Raw genomic sequence first — 26,786 nt, 5'->3', positions numbered from 1 at the left:
TTAATTTATATGATTATTAGTTTAAAAATAGATATTTTTAAAATATATTATATTGTTAGAATAATATAATATATTATAAAACATTTCTAAATATATCTATAAAATATTATTATAATACAATATATTATAATATAGATATAAAAAATAGAGAATTTACGACGCAGACAAGAATTTTGAAAAAAATAATTCGTTTCATGGTTAAACTGGTTAATGACCGGTACTGACCGAAACCAAAATCGGTAAAATTGATATCAATATTGATCGGCCGATTTGTAAAATAAGAGGTAAAACCGGACTTAATCAGAACTGTTTAATCGGTTAACTGATCGGTTGAACATCCCTAATTTGAAAATAAGTTTTTCAGTTGAAGAAAAATTACTATTTAATGTAACATTTACACCGAAAATAAGTTTAAAAATAAAATTTTCATAATATTATGTCAAGTTATTCTCTCTCAGTTCTTGATAAAAAGTCATATATCGAGTCCAAAATAGCAATTGACTAAAAAAAAATTAATAACCCGAATTTTGAACTCATAAAAAAATCTAAAAAAATAAGATAAAGACATAATACTAACTGTGTCATGTTTGGTTATGATTCTACTATGTCTATGTGTGAGAGAAATAATGGTGAGAACGTAAGAACCTGTAAGCACGTCATATTACCTGCTTTCTCTCTATCTAGAATTCTAAAAATAAAAGAGCAATTGAGAGCCACTTGTAAATCCGGCAAGTAATCTCCGGTCAATCAAATTGACTTTCCCCTGTTTTTCATCTCCGATCATTCATCCTTTAATTCCTCTCCCCCACTTCTTTCTTCATCATTTCTCCCAATTTTCTATGCAACCTCCATTCATAGAATTCATTCATTCCATTCCATTCCATTCATTACTCAATCAACCAACCAACCATGGAAGAAGAAGAAGAACACAATTCAATTCTAGATGTCCAATTTCCTCCAATTCTTCCAACAACAACAACAACCATCCCCAATCAACAACAAGATGAATCTTTGCTCATACCTCCTCCATCAGAAACAAACCAACCTCAACAACACAAAAACCATGATCAAGAAGAAAAACAAGTTTTCGGTTCTCCTATCCATCCCGATCATTCCGATACCATTATCGATACCCTTTTCGATAACGCAACAAACTTTCCACCAACCGCAGACGCCGCCAAGCCGCAAATCGAAAACAACAACCTCGCTGTTTCAACCAGCCAACCCGATGCTAATATTGTCGCATTGGTAAAAGAATCTGAGGTGGTCGAAGAAACCAAACCCAACTCCCAAACTTTGGTAGAAGAAAACGCCTCAAGTGGTGGCAGTAGTCTCATCGAAGGACTTCTGCATTTAAATCGTTCTCAAGATAACCAACTTCAAGAGGAGGAGACTGCCAATCAAACATCCTTGAATTCCTCCTATGTTGCTTCTAAGGATCCTGAGAATGTCTATGTTGTTTCTAAGGATCCCGAGAATGTCTATGTTGTTTCTAAAGATCCCGAGAATGTCTATGTTGTTTCGAAGGATCCCGAGAATGCCTTTGTTGTTTCTAAGGATCCCGAGAATGCCTTTGTTGTTTCTAAGGATCCCGAGAATGTCGATACAATCAAGAATGTCATCATCGATACCGCAGCTCCCATTGAATCCGTCAAGGCCGCGGTTTCCAAATTTGGTGGAATTGTTGATTGGAAGGCCCATAAGGTTCAAACCGTAGAGGTAATAATTAATTATCCTATTCCTTTCTAAAGTAAAATGTGTTCAATGTAATTTTGTTTGCATTTATTATGAATTATATAGGTAATCTTGATCAAATGTTTTGTTATTTGAAACAACAAAAAATCACACAATGATCAAATTTACCTGATTAGTTTTGAACCGATTTGAATTTTGAGATTGAGATTGTGATTGTGTCGTCGCCTGCAGAGGCGAAAGGTGATCGAACACGAACTCGACAAAGCACAGGAGGAAATCCCAATGTACAAGCTACAATACAAAGCAGCAGAAGGGGCCAAAACACAGGTTATGAAAGAATTAGAGAGCACAAAGAGGCTGATAGAAGAATTAAAACTCAACCTGGAGAAAGCGCAAATGGAGGAGCAACAAGCCAAGCAAGATTCCGAACTCGCCAAGCTAAGAGTAGTGGAGATGGAACAAGGGGTAACCGACGAGGCAAGCGTGGCAGCCAAGGCTCAACTAGAGGTGGCTCGAGCCCGTCATTCAACAGCAGTCTCCGAGCTGAAAATAGTTAAAGACGAACTCGAACAACTCCATAAAGATTTCTCACTTCTAGACGCAGAGAAAGATTCCGCTGTAAAGAAGGCGGAAGAGGCGGTTTCCACTGCAAAGGAGTTGGAAAAATCAGTTGAAGATTTCATGATCGAGTTGATCACCACTAAGGAATCGTTGGAATCGGCTCAGGCAGCTCATATGGAGGCAGAGGATCATAGGATCGGAACCACTATGACAACTGAACAAGACACTCTGCATTGGGAGAAGGAGTTAAAACAGGCTGAGGAGGAGCTCGAGAAAGTAAACCAGAAGATGAATTCCGCAAAGGAGCTACAAGCGAAACTCGACACAGCTTCATCATTACTTGCAACATTGAAATCGGAACTGGTTTCCTACATGGAATCAAAACCGGAAGTTACAGATCCTAAGAACCGAACTCACACCGAGATACATGAAGCAATCGCGTTGGCGAAACGTGAATTAGGAGAAGTTAAACAAACTATACTGAAATCAACAACCGAGGTCAACATCTTGAAGCTCGCAGCCGAATCGTTGAACTCAGAGCTCGAAACCGCGAAATCATCTCTCGCGGCAGTTAACCAGAGGGAAGGAATGGCTTCAGTAGCGGTTGCATCTCTCGAATCTGAGCTGACAAGGATTAAAATGGAGATCAATCTAGTACAGAGTAAGGAAAAGGATGCAAGAGAAAAGATGGTCGATCTTCCTAAAACATTACAAGAAGCAGCCAAAGAAGCAGACGAAGCGAAATTACTAGCTGAACAATCTAGAGAAGAGATGCGTAAAGCTAAGGATGAATCCGATCAAACAAAAGCATCAGCTGGAACAATCGAGAGTCGTTTACACGCAACTTTAAAGGAAATCGACGCAGCCAGGGCTTCAGAGAAGTTAGCAATGGCAGCGATCAACGCGTTGAAAGAGAGTGAATCAGCTCAAAAGGACGGTGAAGGAGATGATTTAACGAACAGAGTCACTCTATCTCTTGAAGAATACTACGCGTTAAGCAAACGCGCACATGAGGCTGAGGAGGAAGCGAGTGCTAGAGTTCTAACCGCTCTATCGGAAATCGAGATCGCAAAGGAGTCAGAGCAAACGATGATGATAAAGCTTGAGGAAGCTAGCGCGGAAATGAAGTCGCAAAAGGAAGCATTAGAGGTTGCGTTGGTGAAAGCGGAGAAGGCGAAGGAAGGGAAATTAGGAGTTGAACAGGAATTGAGAAAATGGAGAGCAGAACATGAGAAACGTAGAAAAGGATTTGAATCTGGTGAAGAAGGAAGCGGTAATAATAATAATAAGAACAAAGAATTAACTCAGATTGGAAATTCGAGTACGTTAGATCAGAATATGGATGGATATGATGATCAAGAGAGTCAGTATGAAGATTCATCGTCGGATATGAAATCATCGAAGAAGAAGAAGAAATCATTCTTTCCTCGATTCTTCATGTTCTTGGCTAGAAAGAAGCCGTCACAGAAGACTTAATTCATTTTGATCCGTTTCTTCTGTGAAATTAATTATCTGTTTTGTTGTTAAGAATTTAAAGATAAAAACCAAGTGTAGATTAAAGGGTTTTTCTTTTTTACTGTAAAGAAAAAGTTTTTTATTATTATATATATACTGAATTAACTCTTCCCAAATTATCATAATTTATATTTATATTTATTATAGGTAATATATTCATTTATTATAATCATTATATAGTATTTGCAACTCATAATATTCTGAAATATATTCATAAATTCATTGATATTTTTCTTTCACTTAATATAAATAAGACATTTTAGTAATTTATATTAAATAAATTTCAAATAACTTACTCTTTTAGCAAACAAAATAAATCTAAGTAAGAATTTAAAAATAATAAAAAACTAAGAGGACTTAAACTTATTGTAAGAAATAAATAAAAATTAGATTTAGAAAAACCCCCGACTATGTTTATATATAGTGACCGATACACAACTAACTATGTTTATATATAGTTACCCTACACAACTCAAGATTTGATAGATAACAATTTTGTTTTGAACCGGGTTTAAACTCAAACTCAATTATGCTCCTACATAAATCCGTCTTTTACTCTTAGTGTTATCAAAACTCAACGATAACAATGACATTTAAACATGGAAACACGCAGAGCTAAAAAGGCTGACATGGCATCAAAACATGACATGGAAAAGCTGACATGGCATCAAAACATGACATGGAAAAGCTGACGTGGCCCTACAAAGCTGAGTTGGCATCTAAACTAAACATGGCATGACAAACCTAGAAAAGCTGAAATGAAATGAAAACTTGTCAAGACAAAGCTAGAAAGCTAAAAATTGACATAGTACCTAAATATTTTTTTTACGACTCTTTTTTTGTTTCTTCTTCGGATTGCAACTAATCCTCGAGAGTTAAACTCATATCTCGCAAACATGTAACTAATTAATCATGCAAACAGAACTTGTCGCCTTACAAGTTACAAGCACGAACCAAAGACTTAAGGGAGGCGGGCAATATCCACAAAATTTTTTTCATTTTGCATCAAACAAAAGTGTATGATGCCACTTCTAATAACCAATTTTTCTTAACAGAAAAATCCATTGAGAAACTATTATTAACAAGTCATTTAGATTACAAAATTGTCCCTTAACAGATAAAAAAACCTCTCGAAACTACCTAAAAACCTCTCAACGAGAAGCAAATAGAAACAAGATAAGTTCGAATTAGACCATTTTTTGTATCTATAATCAGATGACCCAACAACCCTAATCACTAAAAGCAACCATATGTGTAAACCTACAAGATATAACTACAAATAATCAAGAGTTCGAATAAGACCATTTTATGTATCTATAATGAGATGACCCAACAGGCAACAACCCTAATCAATAGAAGCAATAATATGTGTAAACCTACAAGATACAACTACAAATAATCAAGAGATTCAATCAAGAATAGGCAATAAACAATGGTAAATGATGATAGATTTTATTTATTTTAAGTCATTGGAATCCTATGATTACCACATTGCATATTTGCATAAACAAAGGATACATAATTATCAAACTTCATTACCTAATACCCAAACATAATCATCAGCAATTGATTCATCGTATCAAGGAAGAACTAAAGACCTAGATTCCTTGTTCAAAGCTTCGAAGGCTTGGGGAAGATATCAGGGGTAAACTTCTGAGCTGCACTCAAGCTACCTTTCACCTTCATTGCTCCCCTGCATTCACCACCAATTCATTGAATAAACCACAAAACTGAATTGAATTGAATTGAAATTGAAGTAAAACACAATAATAAACCTCATGAAAGCCATCTGAGGGTTCATTTTCCCTGATACAACTTTAATAAAGTCATTATCAGTAAAGGAGAATGTTGCATCAGGTTTTCCATCCTCATAAGGCCCTAAAATTCAAAATCAAATTCAAAATCAAACATTCAATTCTCAGATCAATTCAACAAAATTCAGAATCGAATTCAAACAAACTTAACCTTTCTTCACTTCTCCTTTCTTCAGATCGACTGTATAAACCTCCTCATTGATTCCAAGTTTCTGCAAATTGAAAACATAAGAATCACGGCCAAACAAACAGAATTGATAGAACAGTGAAAGAGAGAACCTTAGGAGCAATGTTAATCTGATAGACGAGGCCGATCTTTTTGATTAGTTCTTTGCCGGCTTCAGATGAGATGTGAGCCTTCATCTGATCGAAGATGCTTGCGGATTTGAGCTGCTGAACAGAGTCCGCCATGGAAATTCCTTGTTTAGCTGTCCTTTTGCACGAAAGAGGTGAAGATTTTGCAGATCGCAATTCACAAACGCCTCAATGGGTAGGATTTTATGGATATATATAGAGAGAGAGATATAGAGAGAGAAAGATTAGGTAACGCCAATTAACCTCCATCTTCGTTCTCTAGAGAGGGACGTCACCGCTATTAAGTATTAACAGGTGGGGGTTTCTTGAAAACTGTATTCCAAACAAGCCTATATCATTATCTTTAAATTTTTCATTTTCTCTTAAATTCCTTGATTTTTTATGACAAAAGGTAACAAATTTTAGTATTATTTTCGGTTATAAATTGTATAGTTATAACTCATTTGTTAAAAGAAGAAATGTTATTAAACTGGTTAATATATACCTAATTAAAAAAATATTTCACAAACTAACCAGGGTCAAGTATTGTCAGTGGACGTTGAGGATAAGTTTCATCGTCGAGAGGAAAACAATCCGAATTACCAGCTAAAACCCGTAAATGTCCGCTCTGTAATAAAGAAGGTAGGAGTGCCACCCTTGAAAGAGTGATCGAGCGCTCTTGCACCAAAAATGAATGAGTTGTTTTGCCGGATCGGTCGCTTAAGATCTTTGGTCTCTACCTCAACCCGATTAAAAAAATGAGATCACTATTTATGGACTCATTGAAAAAATGAACATTATTTAATCTAAATCAACATATCCATGAAAAAAATATAGTTTTTAAGTAAATTAAAAAAAATCGATCCAATCAAAATAATCCGGAGTGGTCAAATTAAGAAATTGGGGTTGGAAGCTAAATGAGATTTGTGGACATGTTTTTCAAACTTTATAATGATAAATTCTTTAGTGTCAGTTATACAAAAAATTAGGGTTGGTCTTAAATGTTTGTTAATTTATTATTTATTTAATATTTATAAATAAATATTAATGTCATTAATTTAAATACTAATTTTAAGTTAATTAGAGGTTTTGACTATTGATTTTTAAAATTTTGGTAGTAAAAAACACTTAATTCCTTCACTAATGAATTAGTGATAGGAATCTTTTATTTTTTTATAAATACAATGTATATAACCAGTTAAATGTGTTTAAAATAAGTAAGAGATAATCTCATTTTGTTTAATATCAGGAATACAAAGGATAAAATTATATTTGTTAAGTAATTGTTTTTATTCAGTTTGTTGTTATTATTTTTTTATAAACATTTATTTAGTATTAAAAAAGCATAAAAATAAATTTTTTAGAATTGTGGATAATTTAACGCATTTATTTTGTCATATTAAAATTTGAGCAGGATAGCTACATAGTACAGGAAGTTGTGTCCTCCAATCTACAGCTGGTTCATTTTGGGGTTATTTTAATAATTTAAAAGGAGCAGTAAAAAATAATTATTGTTTATGATTTTTATGGAGATAATTATTTTTGATAAAATATATTTGAAGGTTATTGATATATATATAAATAAAATAAAATATACTGATTTAAAATAAAATATATTTTAATAAATTTGATTAATAAATTGAATGATAGGCTAAATAAGAGGAAAGTAAAATAATGTTTAATTTTGTTTGAGTTAAATATAATAATAAAACTCTAATTAGACTAGTATTTTATTATCATATTTTTTCTTTGGAATTATATATATATATATATATATATATATATATATATATATATATATAATTTTTACATCATGTTACTTTTGATTCACTTTTTTTTTTTTTTTAAATATATATATAAAAAAAGTAATATACTAAAATAACACATTTAGTCAAAGCTACTAAATATATATATCATGTTTTTATTGTTGTGCTTAAACATTTTTTTATTAAATGGATCATTTTCAAAATAAAATAAAATATAATGATGTTTAATTTTAAAAGTGTCCGGATTGTCGGATTGAGAGAGTTTTTGTTAATTTGAATATATATATGTGAGAGTAAATTGATACTTGGGTCGGATTGTGGGTTGACCCGTGCGTAAACTTAAAACTGTTAAAATAAAATTAAAAATTTTATAGGTATGTTTTAAATTTTCAATTTAACAAATTAAGTACAACTCTTTAACCAATTAAACTAATAAAACTTTATATTTTAAATTCAACACCAAATTTAATGAATATAAGACATTTTAACCATATAAATTCAACTTTTTAACCGACTAATCTATATATTTGCAACAACAAAATATATATATATATATATATATTTTCTATTCTCTTTTTCTTAATTAATTTTTTTATATCATATATAAATATATTTATCTTATATTTTTTTCTCACTAATCATATAAAATATATATTGTCTTATCAATAATTATATATATATAACACTATAATATATATATATAATTTTTATAAATAATAATCACTAATTTTTCTTTTATAATTATTTTCTCTCTCATTAATTCATATATATATATATATATATATATATATATATATATATATACAAAAAAAATATATATACATACACCAAATATTAAAATGATTTCAACAATCTCAAGTGCTTTAACGGTTATAGCGTTCACATTTCATGTTTAAGATCATGTTTCGAATCCTAAAATATGCAAATTTAGATTTTTAAGAATGCATTCTTAACTATAATATATGGTGGCACAACTTTTAAACCAATGATACGAGGCATTTGAAAGTGTGAGGTCGAAATTAGTGGTTGGTTTGACAAGCATTTGAAAGTGTGGGGTCACGAGATCAGGTCGAGTGGTGGGTGGTTTGTCGAGTGTGAGGTCGGAAATTAGTGATTAGTTTGACGAGCATTTGAAAGTGTGAGGTCACGTCAGAATTAATGGTTGGTTTGGCGAGCATTTGAAAGTGTGAGGTCATGTCAAAATTGTGGTTGGTTTGGCGAGCATTTGAAAGTGTGAGGTCTCGTCGAAATTAGTGGATGGTTTGACGAGCATTTGGAAGTGTGAAGTCACGTTCAAATTAGTGATTGATTTGGCAAGCATTTGAAAGTGTGAGGTCACATCAGAATTAGTGGTTGGTTTGGCGAGCATTTGAAAGTGTGATATCACGAGATGGAGGTCGGTTGGTGAGTGGTTTGTCGAGTGTGAGGTTGAAATTAGTGGTTAGAATGACGAACATTTGAAAGTGTGAGGTTACATCAGAATTAATGGTTGGTTTGGCGAGCATTTGAAAGTGTGAGGTCACGTCGAAATTAGTGATTGGTTTGGCGAACATTTGAAAGTGTGAGGTCACGAGATGAAGGTCGGTTGGTGGGTGGTTTGTCGAGTGTGAGGTCAGAATTAGTGGTTAGTTTGACGAACATTTGAAAGTGTAAGGTCGCGTTAGAATTAATGGTTGGTTTGGCGAGCATTTGAAAGTGTGAGGTCACGTCGGAATTAGTAATTGATTTAGTGAACATTTGAAAGTGTGAGGTCACGAGATGGAGGTCGGGTGGTGTGTGATTTGACGAGTGATAAAGAAACATATGAAAATGTGTGAGTCACAAGATTATGGTCAATGAGTGATTTGTTGAGTGGATAAAGAGTAGGGATGGCAATGGAGCAGTTCAGGGCGGAAAATGCATTACCATCCCCGCTTCATTCAGTTTCGGGGAAAAACTGTCCCAAATGGGGCAATCCGGTTCAGTTTTCGCGTGACGATGTCAAATTGTCATCCTTAATAAAAAGACATATTAAGAGATAAAGAGACATGAAAAAGTGTGAGTCATAAGATTAAGGGCAATTTGGGGGTTAGTGGTTGGGTTTTGACAATGGATAAGAGATGTGTGATCAATTGAGATTGGTTGTCGATTTGTTGACGTGAGAGTAAAAGAGAGGTCGACTAAAATTGGTGAGTGATTTATCGAGGGATAAAGATATATATGAAAAAGTGTGGTCACAAGATTATGTTTAGTGAGTAATTTGCCGAGAGGATAAAAAGACATGGGGGTTAGTGGTTGAGTTTGGCGAGAGATAAGAGACGTGTAATTAATTGAGGTCGACTAAGATTAGTGAGTAGTTCGGCGAGAAGATAAAAGAGGAATATAAAAAAGTGTGAGTTAAAATATGAAGGTCAAATGAGTATTTAAGTGGGTTAAATTTAGATTAAATTTAATTTTTACCAACTAAAACCAATTTTAAATTAATTAGATTCGAATAAAATTAATTTTATTTAAAATATTAATTTTATCTAACTAACATTTGGTATATATTCTTATCCGTACATTTGAATTGATGCTTGTTATTAAATTAAGTTTGTTTGAAAATACCATGGGTGGGATGAAATGAATTTGAAAATACATGGAATTAAGTTGAATTTAATTTGATAAATATGATTAAATATTTAATTAAAATATATATCAAAATATTATTTTATCTAAATAATATTTTAATAAGATGTTAATTTTTTTTTAATATAAATCAATATTTCAATAAAATATTAATAAATATATAATTTTTAAATAATTTTTAAATAATTTTTAATTCATTCTTTATTTTTATTTTTTTTTGTCAAATCCAATATTTAAGAAAAAGTCATTCAAAACCTATTTAAAAAGTTGTTATCAAGGGTTTAAACTTTAAACCTGTCAAACCATTTGATTTTAGTTTGATCAGTTTTATTTTTCTACAGATGCTATTACCAAACCATATAAATATACCTAAAATTTAATTTAAAAAAAGTAACAGCACCATAGAAAAAATGTAAAACATTATTATTTATACTTTTTAAACGCCTATACACATTTCATTTCAATGGTGGAGAAATTAATTATTAAAATATGTTTAATTTCAATAGATTTTTCCAAACTAATATACTTTTACAAAAAAAAAAAAAAAAAAAAAAAAAATCATTTTCAAAAGCTCTTTGACATTGTTTCGACAGAGTTTCCTTTTATTTTATGAATTTTCTTTTAACAAAATAAATAGATAAATAAAACGTGTCCTTCTCTCATCCAAACGTTGTTGATATCCAAAACATTCAGTCTTCAAGCAAGATCATCTGACTGAAATCTCATTTTCTCTCTCTAATTCTTGATTTTCTTGATTTTAGGAAAAAACCCAATGCAAGATCCAATCATCCTTCAACAAAATCACCACCAATTTAGAACCCATTCTTCACTAATAATCCCCATCTCCACCGGAGTTCTCAGCCGGAGACATTATTATTACAATTCTTCAAATCATAATAATAGTAATAATATCCTTCTTCTTTCTAGATCAAGAACAGAATCAATTAAATGTGTGGCGCCGGCAAAGGGTAATCTTGATTATCATGAAGAAGAGGATGAAGATGAAGATTTAGAACCGTGCCCAGTTGAATGTGTTAGGGTATTCGAGAAAGATGATGAATTTTTGAAGATTTTGGAGAAGGCTAAGGAAGATGGTTCGTTGGTTGTGGTTGATTTTTATCGTACTTCATGTGGAAGTTGCAAATATATTGAACAGATCTTCTCCAAGATGTGTAAAGGAGCTGGAGAACAACAGGCTCCTATCATCTTCCTTAAACATAATGTCAGTCACTTCCTACTACTTCACTCTTAAATGTTCCAAAATTTCATCCCATATGCCCTTTTTTTTTTTTTACAAATTGAGATGGTTTGTCTTTTCGATGAGTTTTTGTGCTCTAATACTGAATGAATGACAAGTATCTGACCCAATAACTTAATGTTTGGAAATTTAGCAAAGGACCTCCTTTTGAAACCTATCCATAGTGAATTTTTAGGGGCTTTTTTGTGCTTTAACACTGAATTATGAGTTCTCATACAATACTGATAAAGATCCATTGTCTTAATGTTGGAAATTTGGAAAAGGACCTCATTTCGAAACTTATCCATAGTGAATTTTTAGGTTTTTTGTTTCTCTAACACTGAATTATGAGTCTATGTTGAGCTCAAGACCATTTGTTTGGCCGAAAAATACCCAATGTAAATGTTCAAAATTTTGCAAAGGACCTCCTTTTGAAACTTATGAATGGTGAATTTTAGGGTTTTTTGTGTTCAAACACAGAATTATGAGTCTATGTCAAATCTCATTCGTTTGGCCACAAAATAACCAAGGTCTTAATGTTGGAAATTTAGCAAATGGTGAATTTTTAGGGTCAAAAACTGTGGTGCCATGGTGAATTTTCGATCGAAAATCATGCAAGAGAAGGTGAATTTTCTTGGTTAGTGTTAGAATTTATTTTCTTAATCGAAAAGCATATCATCTTAACTAGTTTAAAATTGAATGGGAGTCAGTCAACCAAGCTCTTTTAGGGTCAATTTCAAATCATTTCTACACTCTTTAATCTCAAATTTTGAAATAAAATACATATTTTTTAAGGGTTTAGAACAAACTGAGCCTTTCATGCAAGTTCAGAAGCAAAATGAGCTTATTTCCTATTATTAACTGAATTCTGCAGGTGATCGATGAGTACGATGAACAATCCGAGGTTGCTGAACGTCTTAGAATCAAGGTTGTCTATCTATTCTTAATGTTTAAGGCCTTGTTTGATGTGAATTATTTAAGATTAGTGTTTTATAAACCCAAGATCAAACAAGGCCTTGCACTGTTTTGTTTTTCGCCATAATAACTGTGATTGAGTTAGCGATAACAATGATGCAGTCAGTTCCCCTCTTTCATTTCTACAAAGATGGAGTCCTACTTGAAGCTTTCCCGACAAGAGATAAGAAGAGGATTCTCGATGCCATTGTTAAATACTCCAACTCGCCTCTTCCTCTTTGAATCTCAATTGTTTCCTCCTTCCGTGCCTTCAAGAACATATATAGATATCGCCATGTGCGACATAATTCGAATATTCGAGAGTCGAGATTCGACCTCTGGATTTGTAATGAAACTTGTCTACTGTGATTTGACAAGGAAAACACAATCTATAATGGGTTTTTGTTCTCATATTAACTTTTCCTATGTTCCTAGATAAAATTGACCTAACATGGTTTATCGTCACAAAGTGGCAGCCAAATGGCATGAATGTGTACAATCTTTGGGGCATCCTATAATAAGTAGAAACGAACCTTAAACAAACAAAAGAGCAGAATATTATGATACTATTGAACCATCAACTCAAGAAAAACATATCATACACAATCCGCGAGAAGTTTATATGGTCATATTAAAAAATGTCTTCCAAAAAAATGGCTGGAATGGAATAATAATAATAATATGGATTCAAATTCGAGATGTCTGTGTACCTTTGATTAATATGGATAGCCAGAGGTGCATTTATCGTCTTTCCAAGAAATCATTTTGCGACGATCCCTCCCCCTATATGATCTGGCAAGAAGCCCTCCACTAACAGGATTGGACAAACCCACATCCATCACATTGGTCATTTTTCTATTCAATGCACTTTGGGACTCTTCGTCTACATAGAAATCAAATAGCATTGCAAGAAAACGCAGTTGATGGGACAAGATGAAGTTCTCTTGTTCTGTCGGTATCGATTTCAATATATGAGCATTTACCTGCAGAGATCAGTAGTTATGAGTAAAATACTAAAATACCCTTAACTTATTTTTTAAAAACACAAGCTCTGTCTGTTTCTAAAGGAAGAAAATATCTGCATGATACTTCATACCAAATCAAGCTAATTCAAGAACTAGGTTAATATTTTTTTAGTTTCGAAAGGGTTTTAATTCAAAGGAAATTGACTACGGTGCTGAAAATATACATATTAAACTTACCAACAAAAAAATATTATCCCAAATATTAGAGGCCTTAACTATGGTGCATTATTCGATAAGAGAATACGAATCGTTACCTCGGCTTCCATAGCGCGAAGCTCGTTGTACCATTCTATACCATTGGACTCACGATCCTTTTCTACAAGGGATGGTGTGGAGAAACTCAGTGCAAACAATGGTGGCCTGAGGGGATACTCCATACTAACTGAAACCTGTAGCAGGATAAATTCAAACCAGTGTCACAAAATAAAGGTACAAAAGCAAATGCAGTTATGTTATAAAAGAAAAAATCACAACAAGAAAAATCTACATTCTTGTTTGATCTTGGTTTATTTGAGTTTTTTTTTTAAAAAAGACCTCCATAAAATTCATCAACTAAAATAACAAAACACCCTTACTATACATTTTATAAAATTTAAATACAAAAGGACATTTTAGTAATTTAACCCAAATAGTCCGAAAATAACCCACTTCTTTCATAAACAAGATTTTGATTTTGTACTTCAAATAACCACACATCAAACGAGCTTTGTTATATTTGTTGAATTCAAAATATAAACTTATCATGGACTAAAAACTATTCTAAGTATCAAATGAAAAAGGTATATAGTTTGGATCATTGTCTAGAAAATAATTTGTATACCAAATGAATCAATAATAAACGCACTATATTGGATTGTGAGGCAGAAAAATCTTGTACCAATCAAGAGAAAAAATTTACTTTCAATTTTAACTTGGGCATTTTTCAATGAGATGACAAAATAACTAGTTCCAGATAAGTTGCTCAATTTACCTTGGCTTCTAACTTGACATTAGTTTTGTCCTTGTCCGTGATCCTAGACAAAACAAGACAATATTCACGCATGCCATACTGTACCCATGAATTTCCAACTGCTGCGGGCATCTTTTCTGTCTCTTGATTCACAAGTGCAGGCCCTTCGATATCGCTATCAGAATCCATGATGAGATCTATATCATCCTCATTTTTCTTAAAACTTTGTGATTTTGCCATGTTAATGGGAGAAACCATATTCTTTGAGATCAAAGACATTTGCTTGATGTGCTCAAGCTCAGAAATTTTTGAAGGTGTGATTTCAACTTCACTTGACACAACCGGGATCAAAGATGGTAGCTCTCCATCTTCCCTCACACTTTCCATTTCTTCCTTTCCGTTTCCAGATCTTTTCTCTGTACTAACTTCTGAAGTGGTCTGAGCTTGTTCTATATCTGCAATAGCCGGAGATCTTTCATGGCTATCTGGAGATCTAACAGGAGACCAGCCAACTATACTGCACAAAGGTGCATGCAATGCCCATGGAACATCTTTACATGCCAGATTAGGCCACTTAAGTTTCAATAGTAAATCAAGTTGTTCCCTGTAAGTTTCCATAGGTCATTATTACTCAATAAGACAAAAGAAAAGTATGAAATGCACAATGGGACCATTTGAAAACACTTTTTTGTATCTGAATCTGGATTCAAACGAGACATTTTGCCAAGACAAAAAGGTGAGAAGATGAAGTATGGAAAGAAATCTACTCAAATGTGTCGATTCAGAGTAGAGTGTGGAGGCAGAGTATGCAACTGAACGTTGTGTAAAGAATGGAATTGAATTCCGATCAAATGTTATCAGCGACATATGTAGTTAGCAATGTAGCTGATTAGGCTAGTCATGATACTTTTGTATTCAAATGAAAAAATTTGATGAATATTTTTGCTTTTGAAAATGAGAATCTATCCTATTCAGCATCTCATTAAAATTTCTTTACATATTTTCATTATTAATAAAATGACTTTTTCCTTTTGGGGAAACAAAACAAGAAACCGCCAATAAATTTTTTAATTTGTGTATGTCAAAGAGCTTGTTTGATGTAGGGGTTCTTTTCATATAATTTGTTTTTTAAATCCTTGTTTGGTGAAAAGTAGATTATTTAAGATTCTTTGGCTTAAGTGACTAATATCATGTATTTAATATATCAGAATGTTATATACAAAAATAAGTAAGGGTATTTTAGTTGATGATTTGATTAATGAAGTGACTAAAGATGCAATAAGGAGTTATGTAATTCAAACCGAATAACCCTTCACCAAACAAGGCCTATGTTCTTTTTCAAAATGTTATCTCGTCTGGATCCACACCGAAATGAGATATCTAACAGGTGTTTTCAAATGGGCACAAAGTAAAACAAAAGCATACAGGACAGTGAGACTCACGCAAGAGCTATCTGAGCCTTTCTTCGAGTACGAATTTGTTGCACCACTGTGTGAACCCGATTCTGCTGGCGGTATAACGAGAGACCAGATACCACTGTAGCTTGTTTAGCTTTTCCATTGTCTATGGTTTCAGAACATGTAAGCTGTGGAGATATCTCAGGCAAAAAATCAATGCCCGCCAAATGCTGGACCCATTTATATGGACGTGAGGTTCTCTTTTCATCAAATACCATAGCCCCGCCAATAGAGAGCTTAGCTGACTGAATTGCAATGTGCAAAAGATGATGATAAGTGAAGAAAATGGAAAAATAGAAAGAGGCCTCCAGATATGGGGAATACATATTTATGCATGAAAATTAAATGATACCTGTACAGGTATGTCAAGGCCGGAGTCATCAGGAAATAAATTGCATAATATGTTATTCTCTGGGCCTCCATTGGAACCCTCGATCCCAACACATACAACTTTCAACTTCCACAGGTAATCAAATTTCAGCGAAACAAGTTTTGCAGGTTTCGAATCTGAAGCTACATCGTCATATACATGAAGAGTAATTTTCAGCGGATGAGTTTGATAAATTTCCGACTGATCAAGATTTTCTTTAGCAGGAACTTTCTTTGGCCGCTTTCGCCTTCTTTGTCCATCATCTTCATCCTCAGGTGCATCATCCTCCACCTTGGAATTATCTAGAATGGTCAAAACACCTGAATAAATAAATAAAACAAGCATTGATATCCTTCAATTGTTCAATTGCCTGCCATACTTGGGCCTAGTTTGATGAAGGGTTATCTGGATTTAATCCAATCCAGATAACCCATCATAAATCATAAATCAAATCGTTCAAATCATCAACAAAAATAACCATTACATGTTTTTTTATAATCTTTAAGTCATTTATCCCAAATAATCTACTTTTTTCAGATTATTTCAAAACAACCATAAATTACAACTTATTATTATTTTCTCGAAAAAAAATACTCTTATTAATCATTTTCAAATAAAATCAACCAGCGACTAATTCTGAAACATCTACTACTCTAATGGCAATGGAAGTCAAACAAAACCATGAAAAATAGTGATAATTGACAGGCACATAATTTCAGAAGAATGTGCTAAAAAGCTATAGAAAGTTAATATGGTTATTACCATTTTCTTTATTTGCTTGTTGCTGAGAGAAAGCTTGAGCATCTTTCAAACTTCCTGTAATCTCCACATCAATTTTCTCTCCAAATGCTTCCTTTTGGGCCAACATTTGCGAGTAAATAATATAAAGAGGAGGTGGAAGCAACTCTGCGTACTGATGTTGTTTTAGCTTTTTTGTGTGTGGCATCCCTAGTTGATGCTGCACTGGCAATGATACTTTCTTTAGGGACTTCAGAAGGGAAGGGAGACTCGATACGAACTTCTTCCTGTTAGCAATGGTTTCAAAAAGTCTGTGTTTTTCTTGTTCAAGTTTCTCTTGAAGTTTGCAGAGCTCTTTGCGCTGATACAAAAATATGCAATACTTGACTTTATATATGTCCAGAATCATAGTTTGGCTTATAAAAGCCATCAAAATGTTTCAAAAGGCTAGTAAAATGTCCTGCCCATTAAATTATTAAACAGAATTCTATAGCGGGCTGAAGAAAGTACTTTCATAATATCTCTTTTACCTGAAATAACTCAAAATTGAGCCTCTTCAACATCAAATTGTGATCACTTTCATTGGATATTAATGAACTTTGTATATCTGCAGGCGCATCTCTGAAAAACTCTTCCTCAGCTACAAGTTCAATATCAGGATGCTTTGATCTGAAATCTTTGCAAGCCTTTATTGCTTTCATGTAATGATTCTTCTCATACATCAAGTTATGAAGCTGCAAGGTAGTGAAGTCAACTGGTGCCTTAGCACGTTCTGTTTCTGCCTTTACACGGTCCTCTTCAAGCAAGATGGCACGATTTGACTGTAACAAATAATTTCCCATTTTCAATCACATGTGATATGAGCAGAAGAAAGGTATAATGAAGAGGATAATTCATGGAATTCTTTCTGAAAAGGAAGAAAAATGTATAACTACGTGTAAGGACTAGTATGCAAATTTAAAGATGTAACCCTCCAGATTGATATACTTTAAACCAGTAATTCAGCACTTTTTCCTGTACTATGTACTAACAAATACAACATGATCTAACTACCTATCACAGTTTTGATGGTCAACACTTGGATATCTCTTTTCTTTTTTCTTGTGTTGGTATTTTTAGATTAAAAACAACTCTTTCTGTATCTGGTTCATCAAGGTCTAATACCAAAGGAGAAATGGCTAAGCTATTCAAGCAGCATAAACATAAGATACTACAGAAAGTACAATTCATTTACTAAACTATTCCTATAACATTTTAAAGAAGTGTATCTGTTAGCCCTAGAATCCATCAAATATGCCTCCAATTACGCCAATATTGTATAAATGAATAGTAGCATCAGTCAATGCCTAATACTGAACACCGGCATTCATTACATTCACGGTAGAGAAAAATCAAATAACAATACGCAAGAACTCAAGACTAGATACAACCAGGTGAAGCCGACTAAAATGGATCTAGAGAAAAGTAGAGGAGGCAGAAGGCAAGGAAAAACCTGACGCATATTAACGAAACTGAGAAACATTTGAGTTGCGAGCTCACGGAGTTCGGATTTTGATTTGGATTCTCTCTTGATAGAGAGCATCTTGGCTACAATTTCCTCGGCAGACTTCCGGCTATCGTAAAGTGTATCGAACGGTGACTTCTTCATCATGGCGTGGAGTTCTAGCTCCGGCACCGAAGTCGTCGTCGTCGTCGCCGCCATTTCGCCGTCTTCCATTGTTGTATCCATTTTCTTCTCTATCCTATCTCGCCTCCGTTAGCCTAAGAAAATTAAATATTAGAGATTGATCGTTTTTTTTTAAACAGAGCTTCTTTTTTTTTTTAATTATATATATATATATATATATTAATGCTGGACTATAATTTTAATTAGTCACCTCAACTTAATTTTTTTTAATGTAAATTAAACATGCCACTCTTAACTTTTAAGCATATATTCTCTCATTTTAGAAACCATCTTCTTGTATAAGTGTTTCTTGACTTCAATCTTCAACTCACGTATTTGGGTACTAGTCGAGAACTCGTGTATTTGGGTACTCGTCGATAACTCGGGTATTTAAGTATTAGACGGGATAAATAGTTTAGATATTACTAGATTCATGATTAGGTAGATTCCTATTTGGCCTGTTACCATTCCTTCACATTTGATTCTAAATAATTAAAATAGTTATATGTTTTATAAAATAAAATTTTGTCCAAATATTATGTTTATGTAACCCATTTTTTGAAATTTGGCAAAATATATAATGAAGAAAAAAAAACTCATTTTTTCATTTTTTTCAATATAAGTACAATAAAAAAAAACTATGATAAAATGTAACTTACAAATATTATTTGGCCGATAATAATGAATAAACCGTTAATCAATACTAATAAACAAATTTATCTTAAAATACAAAATATTATCTATTTTCTGATATTATTATTATTTGACCATAAAAAATATATTCAATTGGCATAATCAAATACTAATCTTCTAAATTGTGGTAGGCGGTGTCGAGTGGGTAAGTAAATGCTTACGGTCTTAGGTGCATAGACCATGACCTAAGTGAAAAAGTTCAAATTAATATTCATAATCTATCTAACATAGAAATATTTAACAAAAATAAGACTATAAATAACTAAAAATGAAGAATACAAATGAATAAAATAAATGAGCAAAAGAGAAATCGTCATTTTAAATAAATAGTGAATAAGCGAAGGATAATGAATTTTTTTATTAAATATATATATTTAAAAATTAATTAATTAATTAGTTAAAAATAATAAATAATTAATTGACTGCCATCAAATACTGTCAAATATTTTCTACCTCAATCAAAAGTTTGATCACGAGAAAAAAATATTCTAAAATCAAATAAAATTGTTTTTCCCTAAAAACCCAAAATAAAATATAGATTATAGTTTATTAGTTACAAAACAGCTTACTATAAATAACTTTGATATAACTTACTATAAATTGAAATTAAAATACTAATATAATATGTTAACTCACTCATTAAGTTAAATAATTCAGATCAAATACTTTGTCCCTCAAAGGAGGCATGTATCTATGTTCTAGGCCTGGGCCTGGCCTTGCACTTAGATTTGGTCTTTCAAATAATCATTTAAATGGGGTGGGTACATAATGAGCCCATGAAAATTATTATTGGGTCAAAATCTTTTAGGATAATAAGGAGAAAGCAATTATTATTTCTAATTTAATTACTTATTTATTTTTATTTTGTATAAGAAATGTTATTGAATGACATTAAGGGCTTGTTTGATTCAACTTATTGACTAGCTTATTCAACTTATTCGCAGGTATGTTTAATTGTTAAGTTATGTTTCATTCAACTTATACGCCCAACTTATTTATTTTTTATATTTATAATATTATTTAATAATTAATACTATATATATTTATTAATTTAATTTTAAATATTAATAAATGATTTAAATTAAAGAATAATTTATTTGAAAATAAATTATATCAATATATTAATTTTTATTTATTTTTATTAATATATAATTTTAAATATTAATAAATGACTTAAATTAAATAAAAAATATTTTAAAATAAATTATATGAATATATTAATTTTTATAATATATAATTTTAAATATATTTAATATATATATATATATATGATATAAAAAATATATATATAAATATTTAATAATATTTTAAATTTACCTTCTCCTTTTCCTTATTTGAAAATCACTTTTCTGTCTCCATTTTCAATTTTTTTCAATTTTTTCAAAAAATATTTAAATTATTCATTTTATAAAGAAAAATAATTTATTATTATATATATTTTCACATTTCCATATTACCCTATATTACTCCATCTTTTAATTGTTAATTTTGTTTGACCCAACTTAGAGTGTATTTATATTTTTTATTTTATTTAATTATTTTTTATATATATATTAAGATACATGTATTATAAATAATAAATTAAAATGTATATTTTATTATTATAATAATTTTATATAAATATATAAAAATATTGGAAATAAATAAAATAGATGAAATATAATGAATAAAATAATTAGAAAGTGATTAAATAGATGAGAGATAATGAATAAAATAATTATAAATGAATGAAATAGATAAGAGAGAATGAATAAAAAAATATTTAAAAGTGATGAAAGAGAAAAACGATGAGATTATAAGCTTAAACATTATAGAGGGAGGTAAAAAAAAATTGAGCTTAAACGCAAAAATATATTTGATTGCGTGAGCTTATTACGACAAAATTACGGTATCAGCTTATTACGCAAACTCCAAACAAAGCGTTTAAACGTGAATCAAACGAGGCCTAGGTAACGAGTCTATTGAATATTTTATAATCTTTGGAAATCTTTCATTTTACACTTTTTGAATACATAGTTTTATTTATTAAAAAAATATTTTATTTATTTTTATTAACATATATTTTAACCATGTAAATATAATTATTTTTTTAATAAAATTAATAATTATTATATATAATTAATATATCATTCACTAAAATACCTCAAATAAAAAAAATATTGGATAAGAGATCCATGTATCATGTTTAATATCGTCTTAATAAATTGAATGATCTCGAATTAATGTTATTATGGGATGCAATGTCAATAAATAAATTAACAATGTTTTGTTGTATGTATTTAAGTTATAAATAGTATTTTATTTATTTTATCTTCATAAATATAACTAATCATAAATCCATTCAATTGAAAAGGTTAGCATGTATGGCACATATATATATATATATATATATATATATATTAGGGTTAAGTTGGATTTTGAGCTTCTATTACCATTGTGGCGTATCGTGTGCATCAGTTATGGTGACATTTTTTCTCACCCCAGGATCTTTTGAGTCTTTTAGATATTCTATCTAGAGCTTCGCCTACATAGGGTAGGTAATTCAAATCTATTTATATATATTTATATATATATGTTTTTATTTATATTTATATTTTTATTTTTTATTATTATTTTTTTCTATTCTCGATGCATGTGTTCCCAGCTAATTTTTCTTTGGTCTTAAGGTTTAGTGAATTTTTTTTTCAAAAGCACGAAAAGCTGTGTAAGAGGTCTCGCGTTCGCATGATCATTCAGTTTCAGTTCATCCCGAAAAAAATTGTTTTGTTTATAATATAAATGTGATATTACCCCTAATTTTTTAGTTTTTTTTTAATTTAATTAATTAATTATTTCTTTAATTCTAAAAATATTTGAAAACTTACGATAATTAACTTGTTTTATTCATATTTTTCCTTTATTTTTTAACTATAATTTATGTATTAGTCCATTTTAGTATGTACTTAATATTTTTTTCACAAATTGTATATATTTTGTTAATTTAATCCAAATAAACTGAATAAACTATGTTTGTATTAAACAAGTATTTTTTTCCAAAATATATAACATATCTACAAATATTTGAATAATGTAGAGGGGGTGGGTGGGGGACAAGGAAAAAGTAATATTGAAAAGAAGATGCAATGAACTTGGGAAGCATAAAAGAATTGAGATCTAAATTCATGGGACATAATAAATTTAGCTCAATTGAGATGATATTGTTTGATGATGACAACTTAAATTTATGAATTGCCAAATCTATGTTATAATGTTGGAACTTTAGTGGGAGCACATGATATGGGCTTCAATTGTCACATCTTCTTTCACCATTTTTTTTTCATTTCATGTCTTAGATCTTTGTCCCTCTCCCTCTTTCTTATCTATCTATCTATCTCCCCTAGATTGGATTAGATTGGATCTTGTTGAGATATGGATTGGAGTATATATATAAGGATTTGTTTGGTTTTCTTTTTGGTGTAGCATTTGGATTAAAAAAAATAAGAGATTGTTTTATATTAGGATTTTTCATTAAGATTCATTTTTAGCTTCATGTTTAAGCTCCTTGATGAGATGTAAAGGGGTTTTTCTATCTCTAATATTAGTTGTATCTTGAACTTTAATGAAAACCATCTTACATTTTGGTATTTGTGGGCTTTATTTGTTTGTCTTCTTTTTAGATTTGTTTTTTTTCATTGTTTACTGTGATCCTTTTCAAAGAAGAGTTATCCTCCATATATTTGGATTGTAGAATAATGACAAAATTAAGTTTTGATTTTCTTGATAAGATGTAATAGAGAACACTTACTCTATATATTTATATTTAAAGCAGTTTTGATTTTCTTGGTAAAATAATTCAAAGAGAGTGGAATTATTTATAGAACTAATTTGAAGTTGTAATGAAAATAATTTATGTCTCTAAGGTAATTTATCATGTAAAATTCATTTTATATTTGAAAATTGGTTTCTAGAATGCACGTAAATGACCGTGACCGTAGGTAGGGGTGATTAATATTTGGTCTAGACAGAATATTCGATTGAATTCGAATTAACCGAATTCGAATAAATTGAATTTCAAATCAATTTAAATTCAAATACGGTTTTCGAATTGGGTTTTAACTCGAAAACTAAACTGAATTCATTTTTATTATTTATTTTATTATGTATAATATATAATAATTTTGCACTATCTTATTATTATTCTCTAAACTTAATTTAGTTGTCCACCTCATCTATAAACCTAATTTTCGAGTCTCGTCTATATTCTCTAAACATAATGTTTGAGCACTCTACCTCATCAATATTCGTTAAACCTAATCCCCTCTATTCTCTAACCTAATAAAATAATTTCTTTAGCCTCCCTCGTCTCTATTTTCTTAACATAATCTTTTAGCCGCTACCCCTCCCTCATATCTATTCTCTAACATAATTCTTCAATCGCGTTCATCTCTATTCTCATAAAAAACCCTTCATAAACCATCAGCGGTCCATCTAAAAAATAAGACTATTAATCTAATCTCGTTATTTACGTATTTTACCATCTTAATTCAAATTTTGTTTTGAATTAGAATAATTTGAATTCAAGATTTGATAATAAAAGAAAATGAAAATTAAATTTTGTTCGAATTCGAATTATTCGAATTTGGTTCAGTTTTCAAATTGACTGAAAAATAAAATTTGAATAAATCGAACCGAGAAAGTCGAATAATTCGAAAATCAAACCGATTGTATGTATGGATAATTTGGTACATTTGTGTAATATTTATCTTAATTGGGGAGAAAAATTAACTGTTGTTACTGTTGGGATTCAAACCAAAGGTAGAAAATAGACTGGGCAACAAATGTACAACCTCACATGACAAAAACATTTGTTTTTTCTTGCCAACTTGAATAAATATGACACATATAAGGTTGTAGATACATACAATGTTTTTTAGTTCATAAATAAATTTAATACTTTTGACTAAACTTATAAAAAAAATTAATATTTAATCATGTCTCTTAATCTGGGTTGAAAATTTACTGAGATTTAATAAATGCAACATTTCATCAAAATGAAATGATGAGTTTTTTTAATCATTATTTTTTTTACATAATTTTAAATTGAGAACAATTGATGTGATTATATATGCAGTATTAATTATTGAGATGTCTTGATGATTTAATGAATGAGAATAAAAATAAAAATATATTTTTTTTTTTTTTTTTTTTTTTTTTTGTGTAATCTTGATTTAAGAAAATAAGATTAACATAAGAAAAATTTGATATTTTGTTATGGTAATATAATTAGGAAAATATTGTAATAATATTTTGGAGATTATTTGTCAAAATATTAGTGTTGACCTAGTTAAAGCTTATTTAAAGGTGCAGTCGTGTACTTTAGAAAGCTTAAGTCTTTGTCTTGAAAGCATTGTTTTCGGTCCTAGTTTTTGTATCTGTTAGGGTTTCGGAGGATCGAGTGTTATATAAACTCGTGTCATAACCCTAGTCTATCTTGATATAATCTCTGTTCTGATCTCCTAATAAGATTGTCTCTTTCTAGTGGATGTAGCCAATTTTTGTCTTTGTGAACCACGTTAAAATCTATGTCGTTCTTTATTGTTTACGTCATTTATCGCATTCCGTTACAACATTGAAGTCATAACAAATATTATTTATATTTCCTTAAAAATTATAAAGCAGTGAGGATAAATTAAATGAGGAACTTTTAATTTTGGATATTTTTTTAAATTTGTGTATAAATTTTATTTTTTTAATAATATTTTTTATATTTTAGTTATTAAAATAATTTAATTTATTAAACAAAATATTAAAATATATATTATTTAACTTTTTTTTATATATAATTTTAAGTTATTAAGTTTTAAGAATATTAGTAAAAATAACTTCAAAAACATAAATTTTTTAAAATCATCAAATTATATTTTATTTAAAAAAAAATAATACTGAATTGTATCTAAATAACCCTTCATATCAAACGTGCTCCTAAAACAGATGGGTGTCCATTTCTTTCTTTTTCCTAATATGGTGCCCTTCTTTTTATTCAATTTCCACAATAATATATATTTAAAATAAATAAATTCATTATAATATATAATATATAATCATATGAATAGCCTTATCCAAAACAGTCTTGGTTGAGTGACTTTATACATCACTATCATTAAATTATTTAATTTCTCATAATTTTTTTTAAATTTTTTTATTTTATTTTTATTAAATTTAAATTTAAATTTTAAATATAAAATGATATTTTCACCATTCATCCAACATATTATTTTAACAACTCGTAAATTTGTAAAAAATCTTATATAATCAAATTTTTCCTAACTCTAGAATTGTTATCTTCTAATTGTACAACATATATTAACACTATTTAAGTATTAACACAATAAATTAGCAAATTATATATATTTTTATATTTTTTTAATATTACAAAATTAATCTAATCCCACAATTCTAACTTTCACTCCACTTTTGGTTTATTAATAACATCTTAATTACCAATGGAACTACTTAATGAGTTTTAAATTATACAAAATTAATCAGTCTTAAAGTTAGTTTAGAATTTTAATAGATTATATGAAATTATTCAAATAACTCAAAATAAACAAGTTTTGTTTTAATAATTAAATGTATCATTAACTTTAGTTATTCAAATAAATTAAATATTATGAAACATATATTAGTTTGAAGTAATAAACTGAATAAAATTAGGAATGTACACTTAACATTTGAATAGTCATTTATAAAATAATTTGTTTTCATAAGTTCTAAATTTATTTTTATCCCTTTTATATAATAAAAACAAGATTTGACATATTTAAATAAGTTGGAGAAGTTTAACATATCCAAATAGATTCAATTTATTTATGTTTTATATATATATATATATATATATATATATATATATATATAAATATATATATATATATATAATTATTAATTTTAAAAAGAAAAACAGTGACTTAAGGAGAAAATTAAACAAGAAGAAAAATGTGTACAAACAACTCCTCAACACATCCTGTCACTATCATAAATAAAAATAGAAGGAATGTTAATAAATAAACTAAATTATTTAAAATTGTAACTTTTCAAAATTGTTAAATTATTCCCAAACTTATTTAGTTTATTATCAAACTTTTTTTTTAAATAGTTGTGTTTATATTATATCTTATTATTAAATATATTATCAATTTAATTTTTATATTTAAATTATTATTTTTATAGAATATAATAAATATCATCACAGTTTACTATTTTTATAAAAAAAAATTATAAAACACTTTAATGTTATTTCATTAAAATATTTTATAAATATTTATCTAATATATAATTAATTTAAAATATTTTAATAATTATAATATAATAACTTAATTATTAATAAAAAAATATTACAATCATTAGAATTATTTGCAATGTTGCTACACCTATTTTATTAGCTACACCTCCCATAAATCATGGATTTC

The 26,786-nt window shown here is 29.8% G+C and overlaps 4 protein-coding genes across 5 annotated transcripts; 2 read left to right on the top strand and 2 right to left on the bottom strand.

Moving 5' to 3' along the window:
* Positions 1-638: 638 nt before the first annotated feature.
* Positions 639-3,840, top strand: LOC124928011 (protein WEAK CHLOROPLAST MOVEMENT UNDER BLUE LIGHT 1). The gene is made up of 2 exons (XM_047468533.1): positions 639-1,719; positions 1,927-3,840. Exons 1-2 carry the CDS (start codon positions 910-912, stop codon positions 3,730-3,732), a joined length of 2,616 nt encoding a protein of 871 aa, XP_047324489.1. The 5' UTR covers positions 639-909; the 3' UTR covers positions 3,733-3,840.
* A 1,338-nt stretch (positions 3,841-5,178) lies between these two features.
* LOC124926960 (sterol carrier protein 2) lies at positions 5,179-6,093 on the bottom strand. Its single transcript, XM_047467295.1, has 4 exons — positions 5,865-6,093; positions 5,737-5,797; positions 5,547-5,649; positions 5,179-5,464 (listed from the first exon to the last, which is right to left on the bottom strand). The coding sequence occupies exons 1-4, from the start codon at positions 5,994-5,996 to the stop codon at positions 5,383-5,385; spliced, it is 378 nt and encodes a 125-aa protein (XP_047323251.1). The 5' UTR covers positions 5,997-6,093; the 3' UTR covers positions 5,179-5,382.
* A 4,843-nt stretch (positions 6,094-10,936) lies between these two features.
* On the top strand, positions 10,937-12,854 carry LOC124924029 (thioredoxin-like 4, chloroplastic). The gene is made up of 3 exons (XM_047464063.1): positions 10,937-11,474; positions 12,364-12,417; positions 12,567-12,854. Exons 1-3 carry the CDS (start codon positions 11,025-11,027, stop codon positions 12,684-12,686), a joined length of 624 nt encoding a protein of 207 aa, XP_047320019.1. The 5' UTR covers positions 10,937-11,024; the 3' UTR covers positions 12,687-12,854.
* Positions 12,855-12,867: 13 nt separating this feature from the next.
* Positions 12,868-18,756, bottom strand: LOC124924028 (THO complex subunit 5B). 2 transcript variants are annotated; one of them, XM_047464061.1, is made up of 8 exons: positions 18,475-18,756; positions 17,513-17,803; positions 17,007-17,343; positions 16,227-16,564; positions 15,860-16,119; positions 14,439-15,021; positions 13,723-13,857; positions 12,868-13,426 (listed from the first exon to the last, which is right to left on the bottom strand). In XM_047464061.1, the coding sequence occupies exons 1-8, from the start codon at positions 18,709-18,711 to the stop codon at positions 13,160-13,162; spliced, it is 2,448 nt and encodes an 815-aa protein (XP_047320017.1). In that variant the 5' UTR covers positions 18,712-18,756; the 3' UTR covers positions 12,868-13,159. The 2 variants fall into 2 exon arrangements, with proteins under 2 accessions (XP_047320017.1, XP_047320018.1); XM_047464062.1 differs by having other exon boundaries at positions 16,227-16,546.
* Between the last annotated feature and the right edge of the window lie 8,030 nt (positions 18,757-26,786).

Source organism: Impatiens glandulifera, chromosome 2, assembly GCF_907164915.1.
Source record: "Impatiens glandulifera chromosome 2, dImpGla2.1, whole genome shotgun sequence".
Lineage (NCBI taxonomy): Eukaryota > Viridiplantae > Streptophyta > Magnoliopsida > Ericales > Balsaminaceae > Impatiens > Impatiens glandulifera.
Note: the sequence above shows the minus strand (reverse complement) of the source record. Positions and strands in the feature narration are given on the sequence as shown.